Genomic DNA, 12,028 nt, shown 5'->3' with positions numbered 1-12,028 from the left:
ACATTGATGAAATAAATATGGGGGGGGGCGGCAGCAAATTGTCTTCTGTGTCCCATTTTATCACTTTAGGTTGCAGAACTTGCTTTAGCATTACTACCAACAACGGTGAGGTCATAACTTAGAAACAATTGAGTACATTAATATCATGAAACCTACATTCAACAACCGTAATAACAAAGAAATACAAACACGCATTCAGGTTCAAAGGGATGCATGTCATATGAAAGTGTCAGATGTGATCACGAGGCCAAAAAAATATGCCATTCACTGCACAGGAAAGAAGAAAACATCAATGATGCAGCAAACTTATTTGCCTCCCTCATTCGATGACCTTTCGTATTCTATCTACAAAACAGTTTAAAATGACAAACTACGACAAAGTGTTCAACATTGTAGAACATATAATTTCATGACTACAAATCATTGGTAAGACCAAACATCAGGTTGGCTCATTAAGTTGAATTTGTTTTTACATAAGCCCCTTTCAAATCCCAAATCCAGAGAACTTGATGGCTCTCTTTGAAGACTTGAAACTGTGAAATCATTAATATCTCAAGTATGATTATTTTGCCCCTCCACCTACCTTGGGGAAACTGAAAGGGAGTCTGTCTTTTTGTGCTTATAAAAGGACATTTTATCCCAAATTGAGCTTTAATTCAAAGTAGCTTTCCCCTTTGAATTTGGGAACCAGAAAATATGTCTCCCTGCTCCTGGAAAATCCCTCTGGGTATTAACAGTGCTTGAGATTCTAAAGCCAGTACTTGGTGTAACAAATGAAAATATCATTATAGCATTACAAACTACAATTTCAGCTGTCTAGAAATGTACAGTTTTATTAAAATGTCCACATGCATGGTAGGGACGTGGATTCTCTCTCACACCACTTACATCTTCCAATTCTTTATATTTGTTATTATATTACCATATATGTAAATACCTGTATGCAGTGTGGTAGATCTGTGTGGTAGTAGCGGTCATGGTGAGCGTTGGCAGCAGCTAGCGTTAGCAAGTAGTCGTTCCTGGCCTGTGTCGCCTTGGAGTTGCAGTCACTTCTCTTTGCTTTCAACTGAAATGAAAGAGAAACAGACCATATTGCAATACTGCATTACAGTAATAGAGCTTAATATTTTAAGCCGAGTACATGTGTCTCTTTTTAGGTTAAGGCTCATTATGGAAGCAAAGTAAAACAATCATTTTTGTTTTTGTATCATGGTTTAAAAGAGTCAGCTTGAAAGCTCTGCCTTAAGAGGGAGTGACAGTGTTGTGTTTGCGTCTTGTGAGTGAGCCCTCTTACCTTTACACTTGCTTTCTGTAAACTAATTCTTGACTGAAAAAGACCCAGTTTAGACCTGAAATAACAAAGCAGAGCAAGCAAAGATGTTAATCTTTGATCTAAGTATTTCACATGTCACAGTGAATTGACAATGAGTGAATTGTGTGTTTTGGATGTTTTATCATATTCAGTTTTATTCTATTCTAGTTAGTGCGTCTGTGTTTTTTTTCCTGCATACTGCCTGCTGCTATATCCCCGGCTGTCTCGAGCTCTCCGCAGCGCTGTTGCCTTGACAATACCGTTATTTTTACTTCACAAAACGTCCCTGAATTCACCAATGTAGGACATAAGGCTACTACAAAACTTCCCTCTCTTATGTCTCCTCAATCTGGTATTTATTAGTCTCACATTAACGGAGCTACACAGCACTGTCTGGAGTTGACGGTGAAATGTGTGGTCAACACAGTTTAATTTCTTATAAGTTCTTCACAATTAAAGTCCTCCATTGTTTTGGTGTTTGAATGCTTTCATTATGAAGCAGCAAAATAATGTTGGGGCTTCACCAGCAGTAGTGTAACCCAACTCCTATAACCTAACATGAAACGTAAAATAAAGCAGCTACAGAGACTCTATTAGAAGCTACTACAAATGTACTGAGAGCTGAACACACTAAGCCTTTTTATCAAATTCTCACCAGCACAGGTCCTGCCACCCATCAGTAGATCACCTTATGCCGGCAACCTTTTGTATAGGCTACAGTCTGGCTACAGTCTAGGGCCAGCACACAGACAGACTGTGCGCTGCACTTTTTCATATTTCACTTGATTTATGAGAAAGTAACAACTGACATTATAAACACACAACCAGTCTGTATGCAAACGTAAATTATGTACGTGTTTATTTGCATGTAGCGCAGGGAAGTTAGATCGGATCCGATCACAAGTGGTGACTGAGGACGCATTTGGAGACACATTCTACAGACAGGTGAAAACACACTAGAGTTTTCCACTTGTGATCACTCAGATTGGATTTTAAAACCAGGTCAGAGCAGGCCCTCTGTCTCTATCACTCACACACACACACACACACACACACACACACACACACACACACACACACACACACACACACACACACACACACACACACACACACGCTGTTGAGGAGTACAAGCTCAACACTTGCACTCGACTGCACCATTGCATAATGAGATATCTACTGTATGTTACACTGAAGCCACACACACACACTGTTTGCTTGATGGTATTCTTTCTAACAATGGAGACCATCTGTTAAGTCATACATGCACAGTACCGTGGTGAGCTTACTTGGCCTCTATGTCAGCCTTCTCTCGCACAGCATGGGCAACCTGCTCACAGTCGTAGTATTTTTTCTTGGCTTTCGCCAACTCCTTCACCGACTCCTGCAGCTCTGCTTGAATGCCACTTAACTGATCTATGGTCTGTGAAGAGAAAACGGAGAACAGGCAAGTTGTTAGTGAAAGAACAGACCAACATGAGTCACAATAACTCAGTGTGAGTCCATTGAAGGATGTTGTAGAGAGGGACAGAGAACAAGGATTGCTATGGAAACTAACTCCCACTGTCCATGCATCCGCTCACCTTTTTGAGTTGCTGCTCCTTATAGAGTCTAACAGTCTTAGCGGGCTCTGATACTTGACTTTTGTAGTTGTCACACACATTGAGCCTTGACTGGCTCACCTGCATTGTTCCTTCTAAGTAGGCCCTCCACACTGAATACACATTCCTAGTTGGAGAGAAAAAACACAAAAATGCTGGATGGTTATAGTTCAGCAACTTACACTTCGAGGAGCAAATATTTAGAAAATCATAAAGTTCTCATGCAGAGTGGCACATTTTCCCCTACACCCCTGTATGTTTGTCTGAGAAACTGCATGTGAATGCACCTGGAAGGGGAAAGGATTTGTGTAGAAAGTTGTTAGCCACAAACAAACAAACAAAAAATAGAACTAATAATACCAGTAAAACTACAGAGTGAATACCTTTATATTTTGTTTCAATAACAAGTTGGACCCAGGCGCATAGGCAGTAATGGGCCTGGGCGGCACTGGCCCACCCACATTACTCACTGGCCCACCCACATTACTCACTGGCCCATCCAGCCAAGTTGGATTAAAATACATTTAGTTAAAAATATTAAAATGCATGTAAGAAAAGAAATCAATATAAATTTGGCATACTGTTGACTTGTTGTGTATGTTTTATGTGTCTTCTGATTAAAACAAGTTGTAAGAAGCCTGCAGAACATAATCGGTTGCTATGGTTCCGAGATGCAGACTCTCTGGGCTGTCTTCAGCCAGCTAGCTAGTGGGCTTTTCAGCCAGTGTAATGTTACCGCCACAACAATGGCTAAACAAAGTTCTTTATTGTGTTATTTAAAGGAGGCGCTGTTCAAAATGGTATGAACAAATTCCTTGGTTGGAATACAGTGTAAACAAGGTTTCTGTAAAATGTGCAGACATTTTACCAGCGGAGCGGACAGTTTGTTCAAGTGTGTTTGTTCAAGTGTGTTTTTCATTCTTAATTCAAAAACTCAAGCACTCACAGGTAATTCATTTTCTTATTTCAAAAGAAATTGTTAACACTGATGACGCCTTTGTTTTTTGCACACATTAAATGTAAATGGACTAGGGCTTTTCTAGTCTTAAAGACTACTCAAAGTGCTTCTACATGGTACAGGAACCATTGACCATTCACACACATTCATACACGGTGGCAGAGGCTGCCATAAAAGGTGCCGCCTACTCACCGAATAAAAGTTCACACACATTCACACCGCAGCATCGGGGGCAATTCTGAGTTCCGTGTCTTGCCCAAGGTCCCTTTAGCATGGTACTGCAGGGTCAGGGATCAAACCACCAACCTTTTGATTGGCAGATGACCGCTCTGCCACCTAAGCCACAGCTGCCCCCACATTCAATAAGAAAATGACTTATCTGTGAGTGCCCAGAGTTTTTATTTTCTTTAAAAAAAATCATGGCGCGCATCCAATCACTATCCAAAATTTGTAGCTGTTGGGAAAAGATGGCATACTCACTTTTGTACTGGGCAACCCAAAATATAATTTCTGCAAAAGTTTAAGATTTCATATTTCAGTACCACTGTTACAGGAAATACAGACTCATACATGTGCTATAGACCATATTCCAGCGGAACAAAGATTTGGCTTTCATCTTGGTGGTGCAACTGACTGTGAGTCTCTCACACACACACATACATACACACACACACACACACACACACACACACACACACACACACACACACAAACACACACACACACACACACACACACCTACCTGTAGTCTGTTCTCTGGTCATCAGGGTTGATTCCAAGCCAGTCTCTCTTAAGGTATTGACTCGCTAACTTCTGCAGAGCCTGAAAGTATAAATAAAAAAAATAAAAAAATTAAAGGCAAAGTTTCTCCTGTTATCTGACTAGTTTGTACTTTGTCGAAATTACAGTGTATTTGGACTATGTAAGAATGTATGTTAGAAAATAAGGGCCAAGGTGAAGACAAGAACAAGACAGTATGAAGCTCTATTGAGTCAAATATGTTCTCTCAGCATACCTTAAGGTGCATTGTTGCACTGATACTATGACCCAGTTGGAAAAAGGAGTCTGTGTGTAATGTATCCATTTAATCCATACTGTAAATCTAACCATTATTATATTAGATATTAATCTATTTTAACAGATTTTTGTTGTTTTTCCTGCACAGTATCCAACTCTCAGTGTGAGCGGCTTTACTATGGCTGATTTGGACTTCATTCTAGCTTGGTCGCCTCACAAGTGCTGTTTTCTTTTGAACAGTCATTATATTTCTGTTTCAAGTACACAGCCACAATCTTGGCTTTTGCTCAGTAAACACTACCACTATAAAAATGGATCAGCTCTGCGTCAGCAACAGTGACTCCCCAGTCAGCTCCTGTGAGAATGAGCAGAAACCCAGAGTGCTGCAAGAAAGGGTAACCTACATCTTCTGGACTAGGTCACTGTGTCAGTAGCGACAACTCACAGGCACTGCAGTGCGATGACTTTGTGTGTGTAGGGGTGGGTTGGGAGAGCAAATCCTCATTATAAAACCGTTTTTAATAAAGAAAAACTACAAATACAACAACCCAATCAGGACAAACAGAGCTTTAGACACACTGATAAAGGCACATTCTTCCCTTTATCTGTTGCATCCCCCTTCCATATAAATCTGCATTTATATCTGGTCTCTCAGTTCCGTTTTCAAATCTGTCAACCAGTTAGCAACTCACCGCTTAATGTCTCTCTCCATCCTTCACTCTACATCGCGTCAACATTACAATTCCCACACCTCAACATTACTTTACACATATTTGTATCCTCTCACCACTCTCCTCCCCCTCTAATATCAATATTAATGTTCAGTTGTCTTCAAATTTCTACTCCTCTCTCTCTCTCTCTTATTTATCTCTCTACTCATACTGCTACGCTCTCTCATATTTCATTTAATCACCTACCTTTCTCTCTTCTCTTCTCTCCCTCCTTCTCTTTTCCTCTCTCTCTCTCTCTCTCTCTCTCTCTCTCTCTCTCTCTCGCTCTCTCTCTCTCTCTATCTCTCTCTCTCTCTCTCTCTCTCTCTCTTCTCTCTCTCTCTCATCTTGCCCTTTTTACTTTCAAAGATGGTGAATGAGGCCATCCAAAAACTCTACTAAGTTCTTAGTTCTCTTGTTCCTGGACCTGATATCTGCTTCCCTCCAGATGACACAAAGCTTGTGTCCTGGGGGAGACAGTGGCCAGTGACCCCTGGCACCCACCAGCTAAACCCTATAGAGAAGGGCGAGAGCCAGCTTTTCTAGAAAAGAGTCAGCGCCTACTGTAAGAATAACTCCCCTTACCCAGCAGTGTTCCTGTCTGAGTAAATTGGCAGCCAGTGGAGTAAATATTTTGTAGAACTAATCTGAGTGTAGACGTCAGTACTACTTTGAGTCATACTCTGCCAGAGTTGCCATAAAGATGAATGTATCTTACATGAAGAAAAAGTAACCTATTTCTAACTAACTGTGTGGTTAGCCAATGCTAGTCTCATTAATGTAATATTTAGTCTGTGCATTAAAAACACCAGAAAATGTACACACACACACACACACACACACACACACACACACACACACACAGACACACAGAAAAGTTATGGGAATAGAAACTCCCCTGTCCAATTCATGCAGGGTATGGATGGTTTTCATGGAAGACTGTGAGACTGTTTGTGTTTTTTAGAAAAAAAGATGGGATAGAGAGTGTGTGAAGGACAACTGGAGAGGCCCACAGCATTAAAACAGCAATAGAAGTGCCTTGGATTTAATTGCCTTCCTGATGTATAAACAGGGATCATTTTTGTGTGTGCGTGCATGCTTGTTGTAGGTGTGTGTGTTTCTGGGGGGGGTTACATAAGGACAGTGACTGAAAGCAGAGTGAGCCACTGACTGTGAGCTGGCTGGCTGGCTGACAGGAGGACTGATTTGACAGCTTGACTTCCACACCACACTGCGCCCTATCAATTTATCAACAATACAGTGTCACCAGATATTGTATCTTAAATTTGGTCCAGTTGGACATCTGGAATTAGCCCTCATTAGTGGCCACTAGTGGACATTATGAGCATGTCCTTCAGCCAGTTGACTTTTAATCAAAGTTTAAAAAAAATGTATTTCACATTTTAAAATCTATCTTAAAACATGGCTCACATGCCCATATGTGCATTGAAAGAGTTATTGTCATTGTAATCTGTGCATTGTGAACTTATGTCTATAATAATAAACAAGGCCCACTTTTTATGAGTTTTCCAGTTTCACTATGGGCAACAGCGACCAATAACTACCTGTATTCCATTGTAAATATGAGCATATTGCAGACTTTGAAAAATGTGGATCAATCCATTACTTATACTATATTATATAAAGACTATCATCTCCGCACAACGCTCTCTGTATTTCTCAGTATGGCTTTGTTCAGAAGATTGTGTCGTCCGGTGACTTTCCCGAGCAGAAGCTTGAGTGAAGATAATGACCTTATCTGAAGAATTCACCTTTTTTTTTTTTAATCCTCCGTGTCCTCCTTGCATACTAGCAACTGCATAGAGGAGGGGTGGGGGGGCGCGGCGTGGGAAGGCTGTAACATGTGGACGCGCCAACAGTGTTGTTGTTATCCCATAGAATTCCTCATGGGGGAGACAGAAACTACGGACTATAGCTTTAAGTAAAGAACACCTCCATTTGCTGGCCTTCCTTCCTTTTTTTTAAAGCCAAAACATAATTTAAAAGCATCTTAAATCACTCTATGATGATAGACCTATAATCCGAGCAAGAGCAATGACAGCTAAACTTGGCAATGCCTGAATGGTGAAAAGCACACCGAGTGACTGATTTGTGACAGCTATGGTGTTGTTGGCCGACTTCGGAAAGTTAATTTTCCTCTCTCTAGCTTCCCCTCTGACTGCCTTTTCTGTTTTCCTCTACCTTTCTATATTTCTCTCTCTATCCTCTTTCCCAGCTCCCTCCTCATCTCATCCCTCCATCCTCCTTTCTATGCTGTTACTGACAACCATCTGAACAGCATGTTACTATGGCAACTCTCTTCTTTGCCCTTCCTGTGTACACTGGGTTAGGTGGACCTGCTCTTTTATACACACGTACAGTGAAACAGACACACTCACACACATACATCCTGTTTTTGTGATCAGAGTGGCATAGAGGGTACCCAAACAGCAGGATATCCTGGGGAGACCAGTGTGTGAGAAGGTTTGATAGACATAAAAAGTAAAAGGAACAGGAAGAGAGGCTGATTATTGTCGAATATTATGTATTGTAAGCATGTCTGTTAGTAAGTAACAGCCTGTGATTATTTTCATCACTGTCAAACAATTCTCTGTGAGTTCATTTGGGTGTTCACAGCTGCATTCTGGCATTTTCTAAATTACAGATAAATCCATGGGAGACACTACAATTACAGGTCAAAATAAGGTGACATTATTGTTACTCATTGGCGTACGAGGTGATTTTATTTTTTTGCGGGATGACGTTACTTTTAACTAACATTTTGCCACACCGAGGCAGCTCTGTAACTGTTCAAAAAAACAAATGATTACTTCAGAGCAAACTAAAGGGAAAATAAAGAAAGAGAGCAAGAATGAAAAGTCCTGATTTCTTAGTGACTTTAAGTCACCAGTGCCTATGCTTCATTCATCTCTTCATAACTCTGATCTTTCCATCAATTTGCTGCTGTTCCCTCAGCTTCACATCCTGCCAACACAACTCCACAGACAGATGTCTGTTTACTCTCGCTCTTCTACTCACTCATTTTCTGCTGTCGCTGGGCTCAGTCACTTGCGCTCCCTCTCTATCTGATGTCGCTCTCTGATTTCTTTGTGTCTACCTTTTCATCCCCCTTACTTTCTCAACTTTCACTTAATCAATATACTTGATATTCTCTCCTGCCTCTTCCTGTCTGCACTTTGCTGCCTCGTTTTGTGTGTGTGTGTGTGTGTGTGCGGGTGGGGGGTGGGGGGGGTCATGTATTTTGTATGTGTGTGTGTGTGTGGTGTTGTGTGTGTGTGTGTGTGGTGTGTGTGTGGTGTGTGTGTGTGTGTGGGTGTGGGGGGGGTATGTATGTGTGTGTGTGTGTGTGTGGTGTGTGTGTGTGTGTGTGTGTGTGTGTGTGTGCATCTGCAGCGTAAGCTACGGGAAAGACGGGGGATAAGTAAGGAGAGGGTGAATGGAAGAGGAGAGAGAGAGAGTGAGAGAGAGAATACAAAACCAATGATGTTATTGTTTAAAAAGAGATTGTGTTGTGTGAGACACATTTTAAAAAGGTATTGCGCGTGATGTAGTGTGTTAATGTGTGAGAGAGAACAGGAAGACAAAAGAGAAATCGTCACTTTCCTCATTGCTATCTCTCTCCTGTTTTCAGACTTCTTTTCCCTCACTGTAGATCAAATATTGGTGCCATATTGGATAGCCTGCATTAGAGACACATATATAACTAATAGGTTGGCTTTCATGGATGTGTGCATGAGTCTTATGTAAGGTGTGTGTCAATGTATGGAAGGAAGAGAAGGAGGTGACAAAGGAAAAAAGGCACGATGGAAAGGAAAATATTACAATTACTAACAACTCTGTTTGGAGTGTGTTTTACTTTTGCAGATATATTGTGGTAAGACTATTTTAGTTCTAATGTACAAACTGAACCTACAGAAAAATCCATTTTATTTAGAGGAAATACAGACCTTGAAAAACACCCATAATGTGAAGGCTGATTTACATGGAACGGTGCTCTACGGTGAGAAGAGGGACACTGACAGAGCGACAGCCACAGGAGGCTGGCCTTTTTGGGCAGTACAGTGAAGTGTGACCCCAGCCTAAAACTATTTCAGCAATGTTGATTGTGCGAGGGGAATACAGGAAAAATGCTAACAGACATGCATAACACACACACACACACACACACACAACACACACACACCACACACAACACACACCCCAAACCACACACACACACACACACACACACACACACACACACACACACACACACAGAAAACATGGAGCATTTGATTGGCGGCTGGTATTTGTGGCTGACTCCTTCACAGAGGGGATGCCTGGTTTGACACAGTGAAAGGACAAAGGTTAAACAACAGCACCTTCACTTTCTTTCTCACTCTGTTGTCCTCTCTACACCACACCTCTGGTCTTTTCTCTATTGTGTTAAATGCTCATGTCTCATTCTTTCCCTGCCTTTCTGTCTGTCCCTTAGAGCTTGCACCTCTCACTTTCTCTTTCCCTCACTGTCTGTCTCTCTGTTGGACCAGCTGATTGGCTGGATTTTTGTGTGTATCGCCAAAAGGGGGCCAGTGAGTGAGTGGAGTTTTTGCCAGTGGTCGACTACCTGAGTGTGTAGTGGGAAACGACATGCCATAATAAAATGCTATTTTAATAACAGTAAGGGGAGCAATTCATTAGTTTGCTTATTTATTCCCATTCATCTATTTAAAAAACACTGTACTCAGACATTCCCACACATAAATACGCATACATGCACACACACCTATAATTAGAAGGGGATCCATTATCGTATAGGGTGGGGGGGTGGCAGCGTTGCTAGGCAACTTCTATTTCTAAGGTGAACAAGACAGTGCTGAGGGAGAATAGTGAGAGATAGAGAGAAAGCAAGAAGGAGCAACGGAGACACACACATATTTTTCCAGTCTCACTGCACATCTTTACTCTCTCTTTCTTTCTGTGTTGATAGACAGCTGCATAAAGTGTATATTTTTATGTTAATATGTTAAGACTGTTAAGAGCTGGATTGGTTATTTATTCAAATGTTTTTCCTTACGCTACAGGAGGATGTTGCAGTTGAGAGCATTTCTCAGCAGGTCTGTATGAATTTGTGTGAGTGTGCATGTGAAGGGATCTTAAACTGAGCAGCATCAAAATTCAATAAGAATCTGACTTTCACACTGTTGGCGGCAGGCACTGCTTGGTTTCTACGTAGACACTGTTCATCTAATGCTCAGAAAGAGGAGTATGCTGACGCAGCCGTTTACTGGGAAATGTATACTATTTTAGTTTTTGTGCTTCCTGACAAATCCGTAGCACACTACAGAGTGGCTATCTGACGGGTAAAAATAATTTCATGGTAAGGAAGCAGGCATTCCTGCACACTGTGTTTAGAAATACTGACACCTGTACAAATGTCTTCCCCCAAGCCTGAATAACAATGATATCGCTACAGCCCTTTAAATTGAAATCATTTTCACTTTCAAGGGATCAAAAGTCTGTTTCAACAAAAAACTCAATGAGATTCAATTTAATTGTCTCAAAAACTAAAATCTTAAAATATACTACAGTGTAGGCTATATGTAAGCACCTCTTTCCTTGATGTAGAACCAGTAGCAGATGCAAAAAGGTTCTAACTAACTATGATACATTACCTTCTAACAGCTGTCTTCTCAGTAACGTGACAATCTGCAAGTCGCAGGTTTCTTATAAATCACTAAAATATTAGTGGCAGCAACGTTTGGCTTAATCTTTGTTGTTACTTAGTTTATGATAAATTGTTTTGGCTATGCTTCCTAACTTGATGTCATTGTGCTAATCAAGCAACGTTAGCCTTAAAAACAGAACCGCTTCAATACACTTGTTAGATAATGTTTGTGTGCATGGTGTAAAATAATGTAAACAGGGAGCTGCATGCCAGAAGTGCAAGGCGCTGTGACGTAGGTTCCCTTCAAGGCCAGGCTGAAGTTGGAAGTCTCTCTAGTGGGCAGAACGTGTAACAATAACCACATGCTTGCAGGGGCATTGACAATGCACGGGGTGGCAGTAGCTCCGTCCGTAGGGAGTTGGGTTGGGAACTGGAGGGTCGCTGGTTTAAGGGTTAGGGTTACGGAGTGTGGATTGGTCGCTGGAGGGATGCCACTTCACCGCCTGGGCCAGCTGTGCCCACTCGGACATCTCTCCATTTGTATGAATAGGTCCTGAGCACGTGTGTGTATTTTTAGGCCTGTGTGTAATGATCACTAACAAAACAGAGTGTAAATTGTAATTTCAATAAACAGTATAAATTATTATTATTTTTAGGCCTGAGTAATGTAGTACATATTTCAGGCTGCATATGAGCATTAAATAAAAATTAAAAATGAAATTTGATTAGAGGTATTATATATATATATATATATATATATAT

At 41.1% G+C, this 12,028-nt stretch overlaps 1 protein-coding gene across 3 annotated transcripts in view; it reads right to left on the bottom strand.

Annotated features, from left to right (window-relative positions):
* The window catches only part of fchsd2 (FCH and double SH3 domains 2), a 61,707-nt gene that overhangs the window by 25,407 nt on the left and 24,272 nt on the right, over nt 1–12,028 (bottom strand). For all 3 annotated transcript variants that reach the window (XM_032511758.1, XM_032511751.1, XM_032511763.1), the window contains exons 4-8: nt 4,614–4,693; nt 2,896–3,040; nt 2,602–2,735; nt 1,295–1,349; nt 938–1,066 (exon numbers count right to left, since the gene is read on the bottom strand). In XM_032511758.1, coding sequence (XP_032367649.1) covers nt 938–1,066; nt 1,295–1,349; nt 2,602–2,735; nt 2,896–3,040; nt 4,614–4,693 — 543 coding nt within the window. The remainder of the gene's footprint in view (nt 1–937; nt 1,067–1,294; nt 1,350–2,601; nt 2,736–2,895; nt 3,041–4,613; nt 4,694–12,028) is intronic.

Source organism: Etheostoma spectabile, chromosome 3 (genome assembly GCF_008692095.1).
Source record: "Etheostoma spectabile isolate EspeVRDwgs_2016 chromosome 3, UIUC_Espe_1.0, whole genome shotgun sequence".
NCBI classification, from domain to species: domain Eukaryota; kingdom Metazoa; phylum Chordata; class Actinopteri; order Perciformes; family Percidae; genus Etheostoma; species Etheostoma spectabile.
This window is presented reverse-complemented; position numbering and strand designations above follow the sequence as displayed.